General features: G+C 44.6%; 1 protein-coding gene across 1 annotated transcript in view; it reads right to left on the reverse strand.

The window, feature by feature from the left end:
- FNTB (farnesyltransferase, CAAX box, beta) overlaps nt 1-26,032 on the reverse strand; it is a 77,597-nt gene that overhangs the window by 17,391 nt on the left and 34,174 nt on the right. Inside the window, exons 5-9 of the mRNA XM_011949758.1 lie at nt 17,410-17,556; nt 17,229-17,312; nt 12,192-12,278; nt 5,110-5,239; nt 1,736-1,868 (exon numbers count right to left, since the gene is read on the reverse strand). Coding sequence (XP_011805148.1) covers nt 1,736-1,868; nt 5,110-5,239; nt 12,192-12,278; nt 17,229-17,312; nt 17,410-17,556 — 581 coding nt within the window. The remainder of the gene's footprint in view (nt 1-1,735; nt 1,869-5,109; nt 5,240-12,191; nt 12,279-17,228; nt 17,313-17,409; nt 17,557-26,032) is intronic.

The following is a 26,032-nucleotide window of genomic DNA, read 5'->3' on the forward strand; positions in this document are numbered from 1 at the left end:
GGGTGGATCACCTGAGGTCAGGAGTTTGAGACCAGCCTAACCAACATGGAGAAACCACATCTCTACTAAACATACAAAATTAGCTGGGCATGGTGGTGCAGGCCTGTAATCCCAGCTATTTGGGAGGCTGAGGCAGGAGAATCGCTTGAACCCAGGAGGTGGAAGTTGCAGTGATCCATTGCACCTTGTTCGCCCAGGCCACAAGAGCGAAACTCCATCTCAAAAAAATAAAAATAAAATAAAATAAAAAATGTTTGACTTGGGGAATTCCTGACTTCCTTACTGGTGGTCAAGGCAGACACTGCAGGCTCCAGAATCAGTGCCCTTGCTGACAGTGCACTTGCTGTGTTCAAAGGGTAAGTGCCTTATATGCCTTAATACTGACACCTAAAGCCCAGTGGGCCCAGGCCGGGAAAATGGGACAGAGGCTCTGCTTACTTTAATTCAGTGTCAGAAATGGTCACAACTCAACAACTCAAAGGAAATTAAGAAACTAAATAATGAGGCTCAGGGCTGGATGTGGTGGTTCATGTCTGTAGTCCCAGCACTTTGGGAGGTGGAAGTGGGCAGATCACCTGAGGTCAGGAGTTCAAGACCAGCCTGACCAATATGGTGAAACCCTGTCTCTACTAAAAATATAAAACTTAGCCAGGTGTGGTGGCACATGCCTGTAGTCCCAGCTACTCAGGAGGCTGAGGCAGAAGAATTGCTTGAACCTTGGAGGTGGAGGTTGCAGTGAGCCGATATTGTGCCACTGTACTTCAGCCTGGGAGACAGAGCAAGACTCCGTCTCGGCGGGGGGAAAAAAGGGTGGAGTGGGGGCAGGCCTCAGAAACAGGAGAAAAAAGTGTGGGGAGGCGCAGAAAGGAATCTCATCTTTCACATTTGAGCAGTTACATTATCCAGCTAAGTCCAAAGAACAGCTTCTCTCTGGACCCAGGGATCTCACTCCAAAAACAGATGAGCAGCCAGCAGGGCCCCATGACGTCCCCTCTCCCACAGGTCTACTCAGGGACACCTGCTCCCACATCAAGTACACCAGAAAGATGGTGCAGGAATTAACAGGCAGACTGAGGTTTCAAGAGGTAAAGAGAGAATGTTCCCAGAGTTTTTGCTCGCTAACTACTTCGGTTTTGCATTCCCATTTGAGACCCCACAGAAATGAATGTGGATTTCTCTACTCCAATGGTGCAGGTGGAACAAACTCCCATTTAGGCTTGTTCAATGAATGTAAAATAAAACATTGCTAATAGTGACAACTCTGCAGCCAGTCAGACACAGCAAGTCTTTTCTCCACGGGTTCTGGTTCTCTACCCCTTTACACAGTTGCCTTTCCTGTTGCTGTTGCAACAGTGACTGTTGCAACACTGGGTTCTCAGCTCTGCCCTGCACCCAGAGGAGGGGGCAGTCACCGCAGAGCCCAGGACAGGAGTGGGCTGCTCCTTCCAGATAACGCAGAAGCAGCACCCACTTCCTCCCCGCTCCCCGTAGCAATTTTAAGGGAGCTCATTCTGTCATAGCCAATTTGAAGAAGCAAGAAATGACACTAAACCAATGAAACTAAATCTTACTCTGCATTCGCATGCCCCACGGCATGAGGTTCCACACTGGGCACTCAAAATCCAGGACAGACAGAGCTCATTTCAACCCCTCTAAAACAGCACACTGGGCTTCCAGACTTTGTGAGTAGTGGAGGGAAATCATCCAGCCTCAGCAAACAGCTCCCCAGGCTCACCTTGGGCGTGCAGTGCACGGTGGAGCAGGGGCAGGAGCCCTGCCTGCCAGAAGGAGTAGCAGCCATCCACCAGCTTGTTGCAGCGGCCCTGAAATCCTCCTTCAAATCGCATCTGCCGGCTTGTCACCCATTGCTGAGGAGACACAGATGGGAAAGGCAGTTGTAGGCTAAAAGAGACAAAATCCAGCCCGACAGGATCTCCAGGAGTCAATCTGTGGGATGGAGGGTTTCCCATCTTGTGGCTTCTCGGCACTCCAGTTCTGGTGCTCCGGTTTTCTTTCTTCCCTCCCCACGCTGCCACAGACACAGAGTGAAGCATTTAAGCCAACGCTGTGGAGGCATCCAGCACTGATCTCTGCTCAATGTCTAGCAGACAACTACCTTTTCCTGGGTTCCAAAGCAGTGCCAGTGCTGAGAGGATAAAGAGGCCAAGCTGGTTTGTTAGGAGACCTTCAAAGTCTCTTAATAAACATGGCTTAAGTTGGAAATTGAAGGCAAGACTAACAGTAGCTCATTTCTCATTACTTCCCTGCTCAGGGGAGTTTATTAAAAGCAGATAAATGGAATTTGGTACTGTATTTCATCAGATGATCTCAGACTGCTCCTGACTTTTACTTGGCACCTGGGGAAATTTACCCAAGGTCTCTTAGCAAGTCACTAGCAGGCCTGAAAGCAGAAGCCATTCATTCTAATTACCAAATGACAATTCTGCCCAGCCTGTGGCTGATATAAGAAAATCTTTTACTTTGAAGCTGTAAAATAGGTCTTTTTTTTTTTTTTTGAGATGGAGTCTTGCTCTGTTGCCCAGGCTGGAGTGCAGTGGCCAGATCTCAGCTCACTGCAAGCTCCGCCTCCCAGGTTCACGCCATTCTCCTGCCTCAGCCTCCCGAGTAGCTGGGACTACAGGCGCCCGCCACCTCGCCCAGCTAGTTTTTGTATTTTTCAGTAGAGACGGGGTTTCACCGTGTTAGCCAGGATGGTAAAATAGGTCTTGATGTCACTCAGTGGTCACACATGATACCACCATTCCTTGCTTATCTACAAGTTTTCTAAACACACTCTACTACAAAGATCAAGATAGTCATGGGTTTGGTCCCTTGAAATGAGCAGAACCAACTGGCTGAGCAGATATGACATTTCCATTTCCCTCCCTAGACCACCTAGGCCATTCCAGCCACAGACTTACAGAGCTGCCTCACTCAACTGAAAGGGTACAGGGGAGGGTACTTCCCGTTTCTAGAGTCTTACTAGGTAAAGTTCCTGAAAGGAGCCACTGGGACCCTTGATGGAAGTGGGGGCCAGCCCTCCCCTAAAAACTGTAGTTTAGATTATATCCCTCTTCAAGGCAACACCTGCCCATAGAGAGTCACAGTCACAAATTCTTAAAAGAGACAGAAAACACTGCACTGCAGGTTCAGGTTGGTCTTAAATGAACCAGGGCTTCCAGCATGTAATGGAAATGGGCTAAGCATTACTCAGGCAGAGAGAAAGCAGGTACTGCAGTGGGAGTCCGTTCCTCATTTCTGCTTACCGTAGGGCTTAAGTGTTTTTAAGCAGACTAATTTATTTTTTCCAGTGCCTAAGCCCATGGATTTGTTCTGTTTCCTTGGGCTACAGGAATTCATACTTCAGATATGTGTCCTACCCAGGGAGTAGTCTGGGTTAGAGCACCGGTCCCTAACCCCTGGGCCATGCCAGGCTGCACAGCAGGACATGAGTGGTGGGTGAGCCAGCGAAAGCTTCATCTGTATTTACAGCTGCTCCTCACTGCTCGCATTACTGCCTGAGCTCCACTTCCTGACAGATCAGCAGCAGCATTAGATTCTCATAGGAGCACAAACCCTACTGTGACCTGTGTGTGCCAGGCTTCTAGACTGCATGCCCTATATGAGAGTCTAATGCCTAATGATCTGTCACTGTCTCCCATCGCCCCCAAATGGGACTGTCTAGTTGAAGGAAAACAAGCTCAGGGCTCCCACTGATTCTACATTATTGTGAGTTGTATAATTATTTCATTATATATTACAATGTAATAATAATAGAAATAAAGTACACAATAAATGTAATGTACTTGAATCATCCTGAAACCATTACCCCCCGCCCCACCCCCCACCCCAGGTCCATGGAAAAATTATCTCCCACAAAACTGGTCCCTTGTGCCAAAAAGATTATTACTCTGTGCTAGAGGGACACTAACATTTATTAAGTACCTACTATGTGCCAGGCCGTTTATAAATGTTCTCTCCTTTAACCTTAAAAAAGTAAGGATAGTTATCCCTACCTTATAAAAGAAAAAATATCAAGCTAGAAGAGATTGGACAATTTGCCTAAGGACCCATGTCTCAAATGTAGTAGGGACAGGGTTCAAATCTGGAACACTGCCATTATAACTGAGGCACTCCCTGATCACATTCCTTACTTCTGCCTGGGAGATGGGACTTTTTTGTTTCATCCCTTATTGGTGCTCAGATTTTAAAACATCTGAGAAACTCTTAAGTTCAGCATACAAAGTTGGCTGTTTCGGCATGAGCCTTCAAGCCTTCAGGAATCTTTAAAAAGACTATGCCGGGGGAGGCTTTCTGAAGGTGGAGGCAAGATGCTGCTGGTTACATCTCTACAGGGTACGACAGAAACTCTCCAGGAAGCTCACGATGGGCTGTACAACAGGAGGCTGGCATCTGAACTCAGGCAGAGGAGGTGCATGTCAGTTGCAGCTGGTTTGCTCTGAGGTCATGGTCAGGGGGCACATGCTCCTCAAATGACATGACGGGGAATGCCTTCTCCTTGGTGGCTGTGGAGGTGTGTGTGTTTGTGCACCCACTGATCATTTAACTACAATCTAGTGACTCCCTGAAGCTGACTGCTTTCTGAGTTTCTTCTGCATACTGGCCAGGAGCTTGGGGTCCAGACATAAATGTTGGGCTGCCTTCTCAATGCAATTAGCCAGCTCTGCCTAAACAACTCATTTAAATGTAGGTACTAAATGTTTACACAGTGCAGCAGGTAATAAAAGTTTGGTTTCAAAATGCTGCAAAACTCTTCTTGTAACTTTTCCTTTTAGGAGGTTCTTTCTATAACACACGAAAACCTCTAATTCTACGTAACTGAAGTATAAGGAAGGTACTCTGCTCACACCAGATGTCTGCGGGACAGTCTATGCAGTCTACACACTATGTAAAAAGCTCTAAGCAGGAAGACAGAAAGGCAGAAGGGGGAGCCAAGACAGAGCAGCTGCTCACTCCTTCCTCTGTGTTGGAACAGAGCTAACTGTTAGCCCGTCCCATAGCCAAACTCTCCCGAAGCCTGCGTGTCTGAGTACAATCACCTCACCATGACCTGGGGTCTGAGAGGAGGCTGGTTCAAAAGATACTTACTAATAAGCTCTTCAAGTTCAAGGAACGTTCCCTCTTGAGGATTACCAGCGCGGCCAAGCCACAGAAGGTATAGCCGCCGTGGGCTTCCATCCCTGGTACCCCGCCAATGCCACCTTCCCAGTTCTGACACCTAAGAAGAGATTGAGAAAAGCAGATTGAGTGGCCAGTGAGTGGACGTACACAAGTCCAGGACCATCCTAGGTGGCAGAGAAAAAGTTCACTCAGATTAAGGTGTGAGCCATCACAACTATGAATGAAAAGATGCCAACTAATTAACTTTTGGAAATGTCTTTTCAAACAAACAAACAAAAAAGCTGGGCCTGGTGGTGCCCATGTGTAATCCTAGCTGCTCAGAAGAATAAGGCAAGAAGATCACTTGAAGCCAGGAGTTCAAGGCTCCAGTGAGCTATGATCAGGCCATTGTGCTCCAGCCTGGGTGAAAGAGCAAGACTAGGTCTCTAAAATTATAAGTACAATAAAAACTGTAAAATGTTAAAAACCCAGACACTTAGAAACAGCCTACTTGTGTAAGAAACATAATAATTCAAATTATTACTCTTTGGGAGAAAGTTATAAAATCATATATATATATACATACACACACACACACACACACATACATATAGTGATAACCATCAAGTTGAAACAAAGTTGAAAAGTGATTGTTGATTCTAGTGATCTTTTATTTTTGCAACAGGGTCTTAACTCTGTTACCCAGGTTGACTGCATATCACGGCTCACTGTAGCCTCAACCTCGTGGACTCAGGCAATCCTCCCATCTCAGCCTCCCGAGTAGCTGGGACTATGGGCATGCCCCACCATACGCGGCCAATTTTTTGTATTTTTTGTAGAGTTGGGGCTTTGCCATGTTACCCAGGCCGGTCTTAAATTTCTGGCCTCAAGGAATCCTCCCACCCCAGCATCCCAAAGTGCTGGGATGACAGGCAGGGGCCACCGCACTTGGCCTCTGGTGATCTTTGAGTACAGGTCTACTGGAAATATTTTTCCTTTATGTTTTTCTCTTTGTTCAAAAAGTTTTTATAATGAACCTTTATACTCTTCAAAAATAAACGTTATTTTTAAAAATTATAATTAGGTCAGGTGGCGATGGCTTCTTAACAGCCTGCAAAACCATGAGCCAAATAAACCTCTTTTCTTTCTAAGTTACCCAGCCTCAGGTATTCCTTTATAGTGACACAAGATGGACTAACACAAGGACAAGAAATAACTGACTTAGTAGAATAGAGAAACCTTCCCTACCCAAACAGTAGGGATGGGAGAGGGCAACAAAAAGCAAGGTGATGTGCTCCAATAAAAGGCTCCAGGATTAGAGATACAGGGAACCTCCACAAAGTGGAATGCGTTTGAACCAAGTTTGCTGGTTGCAAACTTAACGTAAGTCCCCTACTCAAATCCAGCAGAAGATGGGAAGTTTCAGAGCTGAGTTCCAGAATATCCAACAAGCTAAGAGGAGGAGGGAACACTGCACCCAACGGGATTACGTGAGAGTCAGCAATCTGAACACAACACCCCCAGCCCCATTCCCTTGTGTATTTCACACAAGGCTGCCAGTTTCATACTCCAAGCAGGATTTAGAAGATTCCTCTCCGAGGGAACTGATAAGCCCACGGGAAAAACCCTACAGATACTGCTTTGAGAATTCCCCAATGAATGGCTTGATCCTGCCCACCCTCACAGAGCTCTCCAGCAGCTTTTCAGTGCTGGACCCTTAAAAATGAACAGACAGCTGTAGAGTACCAGACATCTGACTGCAGTCTCTACTATGAAAGAGAAGGAGACCAAAACAAACAAAAATAAACTGGAGGAAATAAGACACGGAGCAAAAGAAAACTTTTTAAAGTTGTATCTTTAGATAAAATATTATATGAAGTAAGACTACTGAGAGGACAAAATATCCCCAGAAAACAAGAGAGTATATAAAAAAGTACTCAGGAAGTAAAAGTAGTCAGGGAAGAAAACTAAAAATAGGATTATAAAAATAAAAACAAGAGGATTAGATGATAAATACTAAGAGAATCTCTCAAAGTATAAGAAGAAGGATTAGAGACGGAAACCATGCAATGAAGTATTTTTATTTTTATTTATTTATTTTTGAGACAGAGTCTCGCTCTGTTGCCGAGGCTGGAGTGCAGTGGCACAATCTTGGCTCACTGCAACCTCCGCTTCCTGGGTTCAAGTGATTCTCCTGCCTCAGCCTTCTGAGTAGCTGGGATTACAGGTGCACGCCACCATGCCCAGCTAATTTTTTGTATTTTTAGCTTTTTGTATTTTTGGCAGAGACAGGGTTTCACCATGTTAGTCAGGATGGTCTTGAACTCCTGGCCTCATGTTCTGCCTGCCTTGGCCTCCCAAAGTGCTGGGATTACAGGTGTAAGCCACTGCGCCTGGAAGTATTTTTATTCTTTTTTATTCATTGATTGATTTTGAGATGGAGTCTCACACTGTCACCCGGGCTGGAGTGCAATGGTGCGATCTTGGCTCACTGCAACCTCTGCCTCCTGGGTTCAAGCAATTCTCCTGCCTCAGCCTCGCGAGTAGCTGGGATTACAGGCACCCGCCACCATGCCCGGCTAATTTTTTGTATATTTTGTAGAGGCTGTGTTTCACCATGTTGGCCATGCTGGTCTCGAACTCCTGACCTCGTGATCTGCCCGCCTCAGCCTCCCAAAGTGTTGTGATTACAGGCCTGAGTCACCATGCCCAGCCTCAAAGTATTTTTAAAAGTCAGACAATCAAATGTACTAATGGGATGTCATATTTTTAAAAAGAGGCTGGCCAGGTACACTGGCTCATGTCTGTAATCCCAGCACTTTGGAAGACCAAGGCAGGAGGATCATTTGAGGTCAGGAGTTTGAGACCAGCCCGGTCAATATGGCAAAACCCCATCTCTACTAAAAATGCGAAAATTAGCTGGGCATGGTGGCAGGCATCTGAGGTTGCAGTGAGCTAAGATTATGCCACTGCACTCCAGCCTGGGTGACAGAGCAAGATTCCATCACATACAAAAAAGGATCAAGATTCCAAGCCTCTAAAGAAGGACAGGATGGGGATAGAGAAAGAGAGACAGACGAAAAAAAAACATACAGAGAATTAAGAATCACAATGGCACTGCCAGGTAGTACAGCACAGTGGAATCCACTTGACTTCTTTGTATTTCAGCTTAATACAAAATTGAAAGGCTGGGTGTGGTGGCTCACACTTGTAATCCCAGCACTTTGGGAGGCTGAGGCAGGTGGATTGCTTGAGCTCAGGGTTTAAGACCAGCCTGGGCAACATGGAAAAACTCCATCTCTACCAAAAACACAAAAATTAGGCAGGTGTGGTGGCATACACCTGCAGTCCTGGTTACTTGGAAAGCTGAGGCAGGAGGATCACTTGAACCCAGGAGGTCAAGGCTGCAGTGAGCCAAGATCACACTACTGCACTCCAGCCTGGGTGATAAAGTGAGACCCTGTTTCAAAGAATAAGTTAATTAAATTAAATTAATTAAATTCAGTATCCCACCACTTGACATATAAGGAAACTATGACACAGAACAGTGGAATAATTTGTACAAGCACAAGCTAATCAGAAATGGCATACCTGTAATTCCAACACTTTGGGGGGCTGGGGCAGGAAGACTGCTTGAAACCAGGAGTTCAAGACCAGCCCGGGCAACACAGACTCTGTCTTTACAAGACATTTTAAAAATTAGCTAGGCGTTGTGGTGCACACCTGTGGTCTCTGCTACTCACGAGGCTGAGGTAGGAAGACTGCTTGAGCCCAGGAGGTCAAGGCTGTAGTGAGCTGTGATTGTATCACTGCAATTCAGCCAGGGCAACAAAGCAAGACCCTGTCTTCAAAGAAAAAAAAAAAAAAAAAGCCAGGCGCAGTGGCTCATGCCTATAATCCTTGAACTTTGGGAGGTCAAGGTGTGTGGATGGCCTGAGCCCAGAAGTTCAAGCCCCACCTGGGTAACACAGACAGACCCCATCTCTACAATTTTTTAAAAAACATTAGCTGGTTATGGTGGCACGTGCCTGTTGTTCCAGCTACTTGGGAGGTTGAGATGGAAGGACTGCTTGAGCCCAGGAGGTGGTGGCTGCAGCAAGCTGGGATCACGCCACTATACTCCAGCTTGTGCAACAGAGCAAGACAAAAGAAAAGAAAAGAAAAGAAAAAAAAGAAAAGAAGGAAGGAAGGAAGGAAAGAAATAAAGAAAGCAAGCAAGCGAGAGAGAGATGAAAGAGAGATAAAGAGAGGAAGAAAGAAGGAAGAGAAGAGGAAAGAAAGGGCAAAACTGGAAATCAAACCCAGGCTGTCTGAGTTCCGTGTCTAGGCTGTGCCTAATCAATCAACCCTCCTGCAAACGACAGCTGTACGCTGAACAAAATACAAAAAAACAGCTTCCTGAGGGCTCAGCTGACTGAAACAAGGCAGGCAAATTTTGGTGGAGTTTGAAACTTGGAACAGAGAACAGCACGCAGTTAGTCCCTCCCTTCCCCCACAACTTTTTCTCTCTGGTTTGCCCTCAGGATGGCAGCCGTAGCCCAGGGTGGCAGCAGCAGGCCAGGGGTCAGAGGTCAGCGGCAAGCAGCCAACACTCTAATGGGAAGCCAACCATCCTTCTGGCAGGAAGATGCAGGCTGCCAGAAACTGAGAATGAATCCAGAAACAGGAAAGTCAAAGAAGAAAAATCTCAAATTCTGCATTTAAACTCAGTTCAAGTTTCCGCATACGTGCTGGGGAAACAAAGCAACTTCCAAGAAGAACTGAGCTCTGAGCTGCTGCAGGAGTGACAGTTTGCAGCTTGAGTCTGACCAAGTTGACTGCCTGCTAAACTGAAAACATCAACACCCTTCAGGACAAACCACCAGAATCTATAACGTTCTGTCGTGTGACACCTCCACCGTCATATCACAATGTCCAGCACACAACACAGCATCACGCAGCACAGGAAGACTCATGGAGCTGACATGCCAACTCTACGACACACAGATGTGGAAATTCCCAGACAAGCAATTTAAAGCAGACATTATAATTACATACTTACCACAGCAAAGTGAACAAAAATACACTCATAAAGAATAAAAAGATGGGAAATCTCAGCGGAGAAACATAAAATATAAAAGAGAACCAAACACAGGCAGTGCCTACTCTCCAGCTCTCAACTATAGCTACCTTACCATTGGGCATGACATAGTCCTCAGTGAACTCTGGTTACTATTATCAGCCTTATTCACAATGACATTGGAAGCTAGAAGATAACGAAGCAATGCTTACAAAATTCAGAAAGAGTACAGTTTATACCATTTCCAATTTAGAAATCTCTAACCAAATAATTAAGTGTGAGATTAGAACACAGATACATGCAAGATATTAAAATTTATCTCCCAGGTCCCCTTTGTTGGGATCTGTTGGAGTACAATGCTTCACGAAAATAACGAAGAAAAAGGAGGACAGGGACTTCAACAAAGGAGGTAAGTGAAGTGAATTTCACGCTGAAAGGAAGCTTTGGAATGCCTGCTGTGCAGCAAGCTGAGAGCAATCTGTCCAGACTGAAGCAGGAGGGCAGAGAGCTCCAAGAGGGGTGACTCAAAACGCACGCGTGCACAGAGGCAGGTTACCTGAAGGGTTTGACTACGTTTAGAGTAATTTTTTTATAGCTCTGACAGACAATTTGGGAAGGAATTCCTAAGTATATTCATGATATATCCATTAACTCCAGGAAAATGAAACTCATACAAAAAAGGAAATATGACCTCAGCATATCATCTGGTGTCACTGTAAATTATATTTATATGGTAAGACATGCTACTTTGATAAAAACAAAAATTTTTTAACTAAAACAGTATCTCAGCTTGGCTATCATTCCATCATAGTATATATGTGTCTACTATACCTTTTGCTTTTTTTTTTTTTTGAGACAGAGTCTTGCTCTGTCACCCAGGCTGGAGTGCAGTGGTGCGATCTCGGCTCACTGCAAGCTCCACCTCCCGGGTTCACACCATTCTCCTGCCTCAGCCTTCCGAATAGCTGGAACTACAGGCGCCCGCCACCTCGCCCAATTAACGTTTTATATTTTTAGTAAAGACAGGGTTTCACCATGTTAGCCAGGATGGTCTCACTCTCCTGACCTCGTGATCCGCCCCGCCTGCCTCAGCCTCCCAAAGTGCTAGGATTACAGGCATGAGCCACCGCACCCGGCATGTTTTTTTTAAATTATGAAATATTTGAAGCATCCAGGAAAGTATAGCAAATAAAATATAGAACATACATGTATCTAATACCTAGCTTAGAATTAGCCATATACCCTTCAGGTCTTTGTTGTTGTTAATGATTACAGCTGAAGTCTCCTAAAACTTATCTCATTTCCTTTGCTCTCCCCCTGAGCAGGAATCACCATGCTAAATTTGGTGTTTATCTTTCATATGCATGTTTTTGTATTATTACATGATTCTTCTCAGAAACAATACAGAATTCTCTTGCATGTTTCAAATTTTAAGTAAATGTGCTAATCTGTATGGTTTTTTGTATTTTTTTCTTTTCATTCTTTCAGTTCAACACAGAGATTTTTCCGTATTGATCCATGTAACTCTAGTTCATTCATTTTGACAGTTTCATTATATTCTGATGCAACTGTACCACACTTACCATCTCGTGCTTATGAGCACTGAATCTGTGTCCGGCTTTTGGCTCTTATAAACAAGTCCTGCGCTCCTCTCTCCCATTCGTGTGTGCGAGGGTTTCTGTGGGAGTAGAATTACTGGGTCCTACGCAAGGGCACCTTTGATATATTGTCAAATTGCTCTAAAAACTGGTTAAATCAGTTCAGGCTCTCACTAATATTGTTTACCAAGGTTTGTTTTATCCTTGCCAATCTAAAATATAATATAACATTAAAGAAAGTTTGGAAAAAAGAAGACATTTTAAGTACTTAAAAAAATCATTAGATAATCCTAATGGATCTCCTGTGATTTTGTATTCCCTTCCAAGTCTCTCTGTATTTTCTTTATTTTTCTGAAGTAGCGTCGTGACCGCCTGCTCTCCAAGAGGCCAGGAGAAACCCTGGTTTCTCTCACCTTGCTATCCACTCAGCAGTGCCCTCAAAGAGGTCTGGAGTGATGATGTTGGTCAGCGAGGCTACGGAGGCGGCACAGTATGCGCTTCTGGAAAGACAGAAACAGGAAACACATTAAGCTCTACGGAAGAGCTAATGCGGCTCAGTGAACTCCGCGGGTGGACTGCTCGCCTTGCCTAGTAAGCTGTAATCACCTCCTGTCCTCACTCTTGGCACACGGTCAGTCCTCCTGGGTCTCCAACTGAGAGGTGTGACATTCTATTTGGATAGAGTTGCTCATGGCATGGCTTCAGTGAAAGAACATGACATTCTATTCTCCCTACCTCCACATGGTCCAATCTACATCAGAGGAAATAACAGCCGTATCAATTCATGTCAAAAGTGGATTCAGCCCTTCTTTCAAAGACCTATAATGGTTGCCATAAATCTATGGTATCACTCAGGTACTTCTGATATCATTCATTTGGATGTTAGTACTGTTTCAGATTCAGGATTTCTGTTTATAGCCTTGACATGTTAAAGATTAACTATACTTTTACTGCAACAGATAAACTGCAAAATAGGCCACCAAATTGTAATATACCAAACAAGGATAGGAATAGGTGAGTCCACTCCAATACAGTCTTTAAACCTCTAGAGGGAGAAAAGAGGCTTGATTTCAAACTTCTCACCAGTACACACACAGACACACATGTTAAATGAAAAAGGCGCATGTCTATATTTTTTGTTTTGCTTTTGTTTTGGTTTTTATTGAGACAGGGTCTCACTCTGTCGCCCAGGCTGCAGTGCAGCGGTATGATCTCAGCTCACTGAAACCTCCGCCTCCTGGGTTCAAGCAATTCTCCTGTATCAGCCTCCCAAGTAGCTGGGATTACAGGTGCATGCCACCATGCATGGCTTACTTTTGTATTTTTAGTGGAGATGGTGTTTCGCCATGTTGGCTAGGCTGGTTTCAAATTCCCGACCTCAAGCAATCCACCTGCCTCGGCCTCCCAAAGTGCTGGGATTACAGGCATAAGCCACCGCGCCCAGGCTATTTTTTAAAAAAAAAACATTATTAGGCTGGGCACAGTGGCTTACGCCTGTAATTCCAGTACTTTGGGAGGCCGAGGCAGGTGGATCATGAGGCCAGGAGTTCAAGACCAACCTGACCAATATTGCGAAACCCCATCTCCACTAAAAATGCAAAAATTAGCTGGACATGGTGGCGCACGCCTGTAGTCCCAGCTACTCGGGAGGCTGACGTAGGAGAATCACTTGAACCTGGGAGGCGGGGGTTACAGTGAGCCAAGATAGTGCCACTGCACTCCAGCCTGGGAGACAAAGCGAGACTCTGTCTCAAAAAAACCCAAAACAGAGGCGGAGCTTGCAGTGAGCCAAGATCGCGCCACTGTACACCAGCCTGGGCAACAGAGCAAGACTCAGAAATTAAGTGTCTAAGAGGTGAAGAGAAAAAAAAATGACCCAAAACAAACAAACAAAAATCATTATACTTGCTTTGGGATCATTCTTGCTATTCTATCTTCCCCGCCGTAATTCTTCTTGGGGCACATTTTATTTCAGCTTCTCCCTCTGTCATGGAATACACAGACTGCCTTTCCTTCCCCTCTATGGTTTTTTCAAATACCCAGCACGGGGAAGACAAAAATCATTGGTTTGAATTCTGCTCAAAAATCCTTCTCCTGGCCAGGTGTGGTAGTTCACGCCTGTAATCAGCACTTTGGGAGGCTAAGGCAGGTGGATTATTTGAGGTCAAGAGTTTGAGATCAGCCTGGCCAACATAATGAGACCTCGTCTCTACAAAAAATACAAAAATTAGCTGGGCATGGTGGCACATGCCTTTAATCCCAGTTACTTGGGAGACTGAGGCAGGAGAATCGTTTGAACCCGAGATAGAGGTTGCAGTGAGCCAAGATCCCACCACTGCACTCCTGCCTGGGCAACAGAAAGAAACTCCATCTCAAAACAAAACAAACAAACAAAAATTCTTTTCCTAAGGGCTCCTAAGAAACATAAAAGAAGGGCCTAGTTTCCATATCCTTTTTTTTCTTTTTTTTTTTTTTTTAGATAGGATCTTGCTTTGTTGCCTAGGCTGCAGTGCAGTGGCGCTATCAAGGCTTATTGCAACCTCAAACTCCTGGGCTCAACTGATCTTGCCTCAGCCTCCTAAGCAGCTGGGGCTACAGATGTATGCCACCACACCTGGCTAATTTTTTTTAAATGTTTTGTAGAGACAGGGTCTTGCTATGTTGCCCAGGTTGGTCTTGAACTCCTGGCCTCAAGTGATTCTCTCATCTCAGCCTCTCAAAATGTTGAGATCACAGACATGAGCCACCACGCTCAGCCCTGGTTTCCATCTTACTCATTACAGACATAACATGAAGCCAAATTTACTGAGGTATTCCAAAGAAGTCTCTGCAGAAGCTGCATGCATTATGATCCTACTAGCATTTTTAGCAGCCAAAGGCACAGTGGAGGTTTAGTTCTACCAGCAGGCATTGGGAGTACACAAGAGTCACAAGTGCCAATGCCAAATGTGATCATCTACCATCAGCTAATTTAGAAGATCTGATCTAATTTCCTTGCAGTCGTGGGCCTCTTAGGGAGGCTCAAATGCATTTGCTCTTGAATCCTATTGTGACTTGTTAGGTTGGAGGCAACCTATAATACAGTTTGCCTCTCACCAGTGAGGTCTAAGACGTGATGACAGCAGACACGAATCCCAGGTCTCACACTGAGACAGGGAAGAAACATAATACAACCTTTTCATGTATTTCTCCCCCTTTCCCTCCATCCAGTCATCGCAGCTCTCAAATTTGAATTTGTCCACTAACTTTCCATCCTTGCTGCCATCACCCAAATCCAAGCCTTCTTCGACCTGGATCAGTCTCCCTGCTCTCTGTCCCTCCAGCCCTGAAACCAGAGGGCTTTTGTTGGAATACTACAATCCATCACTGCAATTAGGAAACTTCTAAGAAAATACAAATCAGATCACATCACTAAACTCCAGACTCCACGGGAGATTTCAGGGCCTCTGTGGCCTGTTCCCAGCCTGTCCTTCCAGCTCCACTGCTCCCCTGCCCACGAGGCCATCTATACTTCAACACGGAACTTGTCCTTTCTTGAACAACACATGCTCTCTCACCAAACTTCTGCAAATGCTAGATCTCTGCCTCCACCTTATCCTCACAGAATGCTCCAGATTATATAACCTAGATTAGGAGGTCAGGAATAATGACTCCTGCCTTTCTTAAGAACTGAGAAAAAATGGTGCTTGCTATGAGTTCACTGTGATTTGATTTTTTACAATACACTGGAGCTATAGACCTTGAGTAGGCTCATCTCTGAAACTATCAGCAGTGTAAAAGAGCAGAAAGATCATCCAGAGACTGCTGTCTATCCCAGAAGGGCAGCAAGCTAGTCTCCAGATGTCAAACTCTCCCGTCACTGCTGCTTCTCTCAAAGTCAAATCCACCCAAACAACCACTCCTGAGGACTGGCTGATGCTTCTAGGCAAAGGACAATTAAGGAAACGCCAAGTGAAAAATGATGGAATCGGGGTACTAGACACCAGGCAAACCAAGGAAAACGGATGCAATCTACAAGCTTTTCTCCATTATTTATATCTTTAATCCTTTATGTAAATAGAAAGCATGGGCATGAACGGCAGAGGATCACCCAAAATGCAAAGGTCAGGGAAGAATATGGCTACAGTGCTTGGCAGGGGAACCAATCTGTCTTACGGGAGAAGTTTCCTAGCATTTATCTAGAACACATAAATAAAGAACATGGAGGGGGGAACTGGTGCTGGAATGAATAAGACAGCAAATAATCATAGCTGCAAAAGGTATATGATAAAATACCAAAAGGATCTTGCTATGATTTGTTCGCTTTTGCCTAATAATCTTAGTTACGTTTTTAAAAGCTATGTTTCAAGATTGTGCATATTTTGGGGGAATAGCAACAGAACAGGAATGAAAATGTAGTGACCACAAGGGAAAAAAACTCTTTTAACATTTTCCTTAAGAAGAATCAACACATACTGATTTACCTCAGTAGTTCTACTGGCTTCACTGGTATATACAGATCCTAATCTAATTTTTTTGATTGGATTAGACAAGTTAGAGACGGAAGAACATCTTGAACTAAAGGCCTTTGCAGCCGGATTACCTGCTATTATCTGTAATGTATTTTATGCTCCACAATGTTCGTGCTTTTTTCCTCCCCTATACTTTCAAACCAATGGTTAAGTCAGATGCTTAAGCCAGAGTATTAATCAACTCGTACAGAAGCAACCCCATTTACACATAGGCAATAAGACAGCTTTGCTATAGAAACCTCACAAAATGTATTTCTCAACTAAATAATAAGAAAATGGCATAAAATCTCAATGAGCCACTGCCTTAGAGAAATGGCTTATTCAATGAATTCCCTGTATGCCTCATAAGTAAAATGCCAGGTTAGGAAGCAACTTGCTTGGTACATCAGACACTTATGGAGGAAAATAATAATTTCAAGCTCACTGGCACCGATCAGTTAATGTGATTTTATTGCACTGCACTCTCCTGGTCCACAAGGCTCTCTGCACCTCCCAGAAAAACTCTCATGTGCCTCAGGAGGACCTCAGGGGTTAGACATTCTCATGATATCATCAAACTCACTCAGAAGGTATTTACTAAGGCCCTGCTGGGCTTTCTCCTCCCTTCCTATCTCAGAGAGGTGAAGGAATACATTACACCATACAGTTATTTATATTGTGGTATATCATTTTATACCAAACAAATGTATTTTTAATTTCTAAAACAAAAGCATTTGTTTCTTATATTTTCACATTTACATAAAATAAGTCAAGTGATCACGACACCTGAGGACATCTGCATCACATCTGAATGATTCTGATGTGTCACTGACATGTCATCCTATGTGTCATTCTGGGACAAAGCGGCAGCTTCCCCACGGTGTTCCTTAGGCTTGGCATCTCTAATGGCAGATGAGCTCGAGTCAACCGATGTGGCAGCCTGTGCAAAACCCCACTCACCTCACATCCACCTCACCTCCGACATGCATGAGAAAGGAGCCGTCAGCTTGCTTCAGGGAGTACAAATACTGAAGAAGCTTCTCTCTGAGAAACAGGGAAAGAGGCAAGAGAGGCAACAGTCAGTGTGTGTCAGCAGGTGGGGAACTCCTCTGGGTTCTGTCACTGCTGGCTTTCGCGGTACCTGTTAATGACGTCATAGGCCTCCTCGGTGCCAATGATGCACAATGCATTGACTGCTGCATATGTGGGTGCAAGGTGTGGATACTGACCGGGGCCTCCTCCAAAGCCACCTTCTGGGCTCTGACACAGCTCCAGGAACTGACACACACTAGGTACACAGCCAAAGGGCAAAAACAAAGTCAGAGAGCATTCATGTCAAAACACCAAATTCCTACTAGATTCCATGCCTTTCCAATGATCCCCCCTCCCTCAAAAGTGGGGGGAAACCTCCCCTCCCACCTGTTGAATATAACCTCTCCCCAAAAGGCTTACTTCTCTCCCCAGCTATCATCATTTCTGTCTGCCCTCCTCTGAGTTTCGTACTTAAGTGCTTGCCTGGTCATGAAGCAGGGAACACAAGGCTGGGAAGAAACTGACTTTCGTGGCTATGGGGTAAAAGTCTCCTGTGCTTCCCACATAAACCTTTCCCAGACTTTCCACTCAACTCACTGCCCTGGACCTGTGGTACCAGCCTCCCCCTCCTTGCCTTTGGGAACCTCCCAGCCTTTGAATTTTGCCAAAACATGGTGCTCAACTGCTTCTTTCCACACTAACCATCCTAGCATCACCTCGGCCGATCATGAACACGTAAAGACAGGTCTTCTCACTCCCACTGCCACCTTAGCCTCTGTGGGCCACTGATTCCTACTCCACCAGTAGGAAGCAAGTTTTTTGTTGTTGTTGTTTTTTTTCTGCAGTGCAGTGGTGTAATCTCAGCTCATTGCAGCATCCGCCTCCCAGGTTCAAGGGATTCTTTTGCCTCACCCTTCCAAGTAGCTGGGATTACAGGCGTGCACCATCACGCCCAGCCAATTTTTTGTATTTTCAGTAGAGATGAGGTTTCAACATGTTGGCCAGGTTGGTCTTGAACTACCTGGCCTCAAGTGATCTGCCCGCTGCAGCCTCTGAAAGTGCTGGGATTAAAGGCGTGAGCCACTGCATCCGGCCGAAAAACACATTTTTAATGGAGCCTGCCTCCATGGCTGGGAGAACAGAAGAGAGGCAGGCTGCTCTCATGCTCACCTTAATTGTGGTAAACGTAAGAGGAGCTGCACTGACTCGCCATGAGAATGCCTCCCAGTTTGTGGGTTCTTGGAGAATTCTCCACACTAATTCAAACAGGCTCCCACTCCCTCACTGAGGGGAGCTGTTTTCTGAGGGTTTGCCTCCAAGCCTGGCATCAGGCTGCTGAGAAGTTACAGTCTTGCTTTAGGTGAAATTCAGAGAGCCCAATCATCAGCCCAGGCTCTTCTGAAGTGTACCAGAAAGGGTGCCCCAGGAAAGCCCTGGTTATCAAGCTGTTTCTCCACAGCTCAGCAGGGTCACAGCCTTCCTGCCAGGAGAAACCTCCATATAGAACAAGCAAACTGTCTTTGCAGTGTTCATGGGGCCTTCTTTCCTGGGCGCTTTCACCTCATTATTTCCTTGCTACTGCTGCCAGAAAGACTACATAGCCTATGCTCCAGGAAGACACAAGTTTATGACTGTTTGCCAACATCACATTTAATTACTTTCGATTTCAGACTTTCCATTATCTGGGCAGGGAAAGCAAAAGCAAATGCTGCTGCCTCGCTCTGTGAGTTCTGAAACATCATGGGTTAAAACAACGCATACTTCTTTTTGCACCTAAAATTTTACTGTAGAAAACACAAGGGTTGAAACTGAAGTTGAAGACAATTACGTGGCACTATGGTTTTTTTTTTCTTTTTTTGACAGAAGGTCTTACTCTGTCGGCCAGGCTGCAGGACAGCAGCATAATCACGGCTCACTGCAGCCTCGACCTCCCCAGACTCAAGCTATCCTCCCACCTCAGCCTCCCAAGTAGCTGAAATTACAGGCATGCGCCACCACGCCTGGATAATTTTTGTATTTTTTATAAAGATGGGGTTTCACCATGTTGCCCAAGCTAGTCTTGAACTCCTGGGCTCAAGCAATCCTCCCACCTCGGACTCCCAAAGTGCTGGGATCACAGGCTTGAGCCAGTGTGGCCAGCATGTGACACATTTTTAATGATAATTAATTTCTGTAGAGAACTTTAATTTGTTCCTACTTTCCAAATCGTCATCAATTCTTATCACATTTCCCAGAAACTAATAGTTAATAAGCTCATGCCCTAACAAAGGCTGGCCACACTAGCACACCAAAACGTTAAAACGTTTCTGTACCACAAAAACAAAAGGTTTTAGCTGATACAAAACTTAACAGCACGTTTTTTAAAAGAAAGAAAGAGAGTCACCTGGTCATACACTCCCTTTCCCAGCTCCTAAGATAGAATCATGCTGAACGCAACACTACTGATCCTAAAGCCTCGAATTAGTTAGGATCTGAATGTACTAGACACCTTGATACCATCCCTCCATGCCAACCTCCCTCAGCTGACATGCTGCATCTGACTGACTGGGGCTGTGCTAGAGAACTGGAGGTTGGGCTTTTCTTGATCTCAGACACTTCCGTATTACAGAACATTCTGATCCCAAGGCTTTCCAACTTGCACCTTGAGGAACTGGCAAGTTGACCATGAACTACCAGCTGTCATTAACAGACTTCTTAGCAATTCTGAAGACCAAAACGTTAATGATACTTCTATCTATTAAAAAAAAAAAAAAGGAGCCAGGCACAGTGGCTCGCGCCCGTAATTCCAGCACTTTGGGAGGCCAAGGCAGGAGGATTACTTGAAGCCAGTAGCTCAAGACCAGCCTGGGCAACACAGTGAGACCCCAGCTCTACAAAAAAAAATTTTTTTTCCCACAAAGGTAGGGGGAGAAAAACTTATCATAGAGACAAGAAGTTCACCAACAAATAAAAATTACAAGCAAAAAACATTGTACAAACACCAAGTGGCACGTTTTGTGAAAAACAAGTATTCACAAAATCATTCATTTAAAATACGACTGAAAGCTGTAATACATCAATTTGCTTTAACGTCAGCAAGGCATTTCATTCTAGCTTACATGCCAATTACCAACAAAGTGGGAAACAATCTTCTACATCACAGATTTTCAAACCCAAAATATGTGCATCAGAATCTGTAGAAAGCTAATAAAGAATACAGAGACCCAGCCTTGCTGAGGTGGAAAAGATCTTGGGCCTCTGTATTTTTACCAAATTTCCAGGTGATTCAGATACATGCAAAGCTTGAGCCATCACTAGTCCTCGCTACACAACTAAAATTACTTGGGGGGGCGTTTTAAAAATCGCACACCTAATTCCAATTAAACCGGAATCACTATGGGTGGGACCCAGGTGGCAGTATTTTTTTTAAAAACTCCCCATGTGATTCCAATGTTCAGCCAGGTATCAGTACTTCTCAAACTTGAGTTGCATAGAAATTACCTGTGGATCTTGCTAAACTGCAGCTCTAATTCAGTAGAACTAGATGGGTCTGACAGTCCCCCTTTTTTTTTTTTAAGGAGATGGAGTCTCACTCTGTCGCCCAGGCTGGAGTGCAGTGGTGCGATCTCTGCTCACTGCAAGCTCCGCCTCCTGAGTTCAAGTGATTCTCCTGTCTCAGCCTCCCGAGTAGCTGGGACTACAGGCACACGCCGCCACGCCTGGCTAGTTTTTGTATTTTTTAGTAGTCAGGGTTTCACCGTGTTGCCCAGGCTAGTCTCGAACTCCTGAGCTCATACGATCTGCCCGCGTTGGCCTCCCAAAGTGCTAGGATTACAGGCGTGAGCCACCATGCCCGGCTGAGAGTCCTCATTTCTAATACGTTCCCAGGTGACAGCAATGCTCCTGGTCTGGGGACCCCATTTTAAGTAGCAATGAGATACATCTGTGCTGTCCAATGGGCCACCACTAGCCACATGAGGCAATTTAAATTTTCTATTAATTAAAATAGAAAATTCAGCTCTTCAGTCACATAAGCCACATTTCAAGTATACAACAGCTACCTGTGGCTAGTGGCCAATATAGAACATGTGTAGACATTTATAGACATCTATAGACATTTACAGAATATAGAACATTTTCATTATCTATTCTATTGGATACTACCACTCTATCATTCCATCATTAAAGAGTATGTAAATCTTGTAAGAGGGTCAAGTTCAAAGCAGGGACATGAGCGATTGCCTCTCAGCCTTATAAGGAGTTTACTGGGACTCTTAGGTGATGGCTGAGGACTGATCTAAAGTAGTTGATTCTGGCCAGGCGTGGTGGCTCATGCCTGTAATCCCAGCACTTTGGCTGAGGCGAGGGGATCACTTGAGCTCAGGAGTTCAAGGCCAGCCTGAGCAATATGGCAAAACCCCATCGCTACAAAAAATATAAAAATTAGCCAGGCATGTTGGCACATACCTCTAGCCCCAGCTACTCAGGAGGCTGAGGTGGGAGGATCACTTGAGCTTGTGGAGGTCCAGGTTGCAGTGAGCTGTGACTGTGCCACAGAACTCCAGCCCAGACAACAGAGTGAGACCCTGCCTCAATCAATCAATCAATCAATCAATCAATCACAATCAACGTTGATTCTAAACATTGTCATCAGTTTGGATGAAGGATTCAAAGGCATGTACAGAAACCAATAAGAATAAAACAAATGAAACAGGTACAAATCGCAAAAATTATGCTTAGAGATGGCAGGGGTGGGGGATGGGTAAGGCACATGAATACAAGACGAGAAATGACTAGGAACATAGCAGGAAAAGACCAGTGATAAGGGTCCACAGGTTGTGAAGAACAATAAAAATGCTTGTTAAAAGCATCATAGGCCGGGCGCGGTGGCTCATGCCTGTAACCCCAGCACTTTGGGAGGCTGAGGCGGGAGGATCACGAGGTCAGGAGATCAAGACTATCCTAGCTAACACGGTGAAACCCCTTCTCTACTAAAAATACAAAAAATTAGCTGAGTGTGGTGGTGGGCACCTGTAGTCCCAGCTACTCAGGAGGCTGAGGCAGAAGAATGGCGTGAACCTGGGAGGCGGAGCTTGCAGTGAGCCAAGATCGCACCACTGCACTCCAGCCTGGGGGACACAGTGAGATTCCATCTCAAAAAAAATTAAAATTAAAATTAAAAATAAAATTAAAAAATGAAAGCATCATAAACACAGTATTAGTCAGAACTGTATCTGGCTCTAGCCTCCATTTTCCACCTCATAGGGAATTCACATTAGAGTTGTAAAAATGACTAAATTTTTTTTTCAAGTATTTGGCTGGGTGTGGTGGCTCGTGCCTATAATCCCGTGACTTTGGGAGGCCGAGGCAGGAGGATTACTTAAGGCCAAGAGTTTAAGACCAGCTTAGGCAATACAGCAAGACCTTATCTCTATTTTTAAAATAAAATAAAAAGCTTAATATTACAGACAATCACAATGAGAAAGCCACCCAGCAAAATACCTCAAATATACAAAGGATAATTATATAAACATTCTAGTAGGTAAAAACTGAGACTAATCTGTAGCAAGAAGTATTTAGGTTACATAAAAAACTTCAGCACTAAAATAGGCTATCATGGACAGACTGAAGGCCTAGGATAAGTTATGAAGATTATAGCTATGTTCTGAACAACTGGCAAGGTTTAAAAAAAAAAAAAAAAAACAGAAAAAAAGATTACAGCTTTGGAAATCGGAACAGTCATCCATGGGCAGAACGGCTTAGGAGGAGATGTAAATGCAAGATGCATGAGCTGGCATCACATCAAGCTTGTTCTCGTACTAACTGTAAAACAGCGTCAGCTTGATACAGTGAAGAGGAAATCTCCTTCCCTAGCTAGAGTATGACAATGGACAGGTGAAGACGGGCAGCATCTCTTGTTGATTCCAGGTGGCCTGTGCTGCCCACAGAGTCAGACATGTTATTTGACTCTTCGTCAAGCACTGGCAAGTCTCTAGATGGCTGCTCTTCTGGAAGAATGGTCAGGTCGAAAGTTGGCTACTGTAGGCCAGGCACAATGGCTCACGCCTATAATCCCAGCACTTTGGGAGGCTGACGTGGGCAGATCACTTAAGGCCAGGAGTTTGAGACCAGCCTGGCCAACATGGTGAAACTCCATCTCTACTAAAAATACAAAAATTAGCCAGGCATGGTGGCACATGCCTGTAGTCCCAGCTGCTTGGGAGGCTGAAGCACAAGAATCACTTGAACCTGGAAGGCAGAGGTTGCAGTGAGCTGAGATTCCACCAGGGCACTCCAGTCTGGGGGACACAGCAAGACTCTGACTCAAAGAGAAAGAAAGTTGGCTATTTTAGAGTAGAGTTTCTCAACTGTTGACATTTGGGGCTCAGTAATTCTTTGGTGCAGGGACTGTCCTGTAGAGGATATTTAGCAGCACCCTGACCTGCACTCACCAGGTGCCAACAGCACCTGGTCAGGAAAAATGCCCAGGAGACAAAGGCCTAGCTATGGTGTCCTCACTGAAAGGCGCAGAAACATACAAACTACACTTAAAAATTAAAAGGAAAAATATTTAAGGGGCTACTCCAGGGACAAGGTACTAATAACCTTTGAAACGGAAAGGATAAAACACTGAAATCGCAAACTTTGAATTTATCTTTGGAAAAATCTTACAAGCTGAAATATCCTAAAATGGTTTTTAAGTTAAAAGCAATTTTTAAATCTTACAGAAGCTAAAAACATTAACAGTGCGATGGTCTCCCTGTGATTTTTATTTTGCTCTGTTTCACCGAAGCTGCTTTCGGTAACAAAGAATGGGATTCTCATTAGAAGATGCTTCCTTCAGTGCCAAAACTATTAAGCAAAGCAAATGTACTTAGTCTAGTTCCAAAATATTAATTCATTTTAGGTAAACACATATAAATGTGTGCACATAACCTCTTAAAAGAGGCAAGCTAGGCCGGGTGCAGTGGCTCACATCTGTAATCCCAACATTTTGGGAAGCTGAGGCAGGTGGATCACCTGAGGTCCGGAGTTCAAGACCAGCCTGGCCAACATGTTGAAATCCTGCTTTACCAAATACAAAAATTAGCTGGGCGTGGTGGCGCACCCCTATAATCCTAGCTACTCGGGAAACTGAGGCAGAAGAATCACTTGAACCCGGGAGGTGGAGGTTGCAGTGAGCTGAGATCATGCCACTGCACTCCAGCCTGGGAACAAGAGCAAAACACCGTCTCAAAAAAAAAAGGCCGGGCGGGGTCGCTCACGCCTGTAATCCCAGCACTTTGGGAGGGTGAGGCAGGCGGATCACCTGAGGTCAGGAGTTTGACACCAACTTGGCCAACACGGTAAAACTCCATCTCTAGAAAAAATGTGCAGTGGCTCCCACCTGTATGCCTGTAGTCCCAGCTACTCGGGAGGCTGAGGCAGAAGAATTGCTTGAACGCAGGAGACGGAGGCTGCAGTGAGCCAAGATCGTGACACTGCACTCCAGTCTGGGCAAGAGAGCAAGACTCTTTCTCAAAAAAAAAAAAGAAAAAAAAGAGGCAAGCTAAAGTCCTACCTATGGACTGGACGGACATGGTGGCCTCACACCTGTAATCCCAGTGTTTTGGGAGGCTAAGGTAGGAGGATCAATTGAGCCCAGGAGGTCATGACCAGCCTAGGCAACACAGCAAGGCACTGTCTCTACCAAAAATAAAGAAAACATTCCAGGCTATGAATACATTATTCTTGAAACCTCTGATACCAGCCGTAACAACCTGGCCTTGCTGGCTTTGGTCAGCGGTCATAGCAGCTGACAAAAGTATTTTGTCCACTAGAGGGAACCCAGCTTATCACATTGTTCCCTAAACAAACAGAAGCACAGCAGTGAACAAAATAGGAAAGAGAAACCTTTGTGTAAGTGTAGGGCGTGTGTGTGTTGTATACAGGGGAAAAGAAGGCAGGAAAATAATAAAACTGCAGAGCTAGACTTTCTGCCTCTAGGTCACCTTAATATATTTGTATGAAGAAGAAAACTGAACGCATTTCAAAGCATTTCATTTCCCTATGCAAGATAAATAAAAAGGCAATATTCTATTTCAGCTAGTCTAAAAAAATCTTCTATTTATATAGAAGTCCTTAAGATTTCTCTGTATCTTACTAAAAATAGTCTATTTCCTTATGGGTCAGAGCCAGTAGGCTTTGTTCGTAACAAGTGTTATCTGTACCTAGAAGTAACTACCTCCTAGGCACAAAGCAAAATTCATTATTGGAAAGTCTAAGAAATGTTTAAAAGTTCATGAAGTCAATGCTCAGAAGAAACACAGGTAAAGCTTTTAAGGCACCTGTGAAGCAGAAACTCTCATTAACTGTCAGGTGGTTTTTGAAATAAGGACAAATCAAGCTTATTTTTAAACCATTCCTTTAATTACAAAATAATAAAAGATCGTTGTGAAATTTCAGAAAATGCAAATAAGCTTAGAAAAAAATGTTTTGTTTGTTTGTCTTTTGAGACAAGAATCTCCTTCTGTTACCCAGAATGGAGTGCAGTAGTGTGATTTCGGCTCACTGCAACCTCTGCCTCCCAGATTCAAGCAATTCTCCTGCTTCAGTCTCCGAAGTAGCTGGGATTACAGGTGCCAGCCAACACACCCAGCTGTTTTTTGTATTTTTAGTAGAGATAGGGTTTCACCATGTTGGTCAGACTGGTCTTGAACTCCTGACCTCAAGTGATCCACCTGTCTCAGCCTCTCAAAGTCCTGGGATTACAG

The sequence above is a fragment of the Colobus angolensis genome, unplaced genomic scaffold (genome assembly GCF_000951035.1).
Source record: "Colobus angolensis palliatus isolate OR3802 unplaced genomic scaffold, Cang.pa_1.0 Scaffold3, whole genome shotgun sequence".
Taxonomy (NCBI): domain Eukaryota; kingdom Metazoa; phylum Chordata; class Mammalia; order Primates; family Cercopithecidae; genus Colobus; species Colobus angolensis.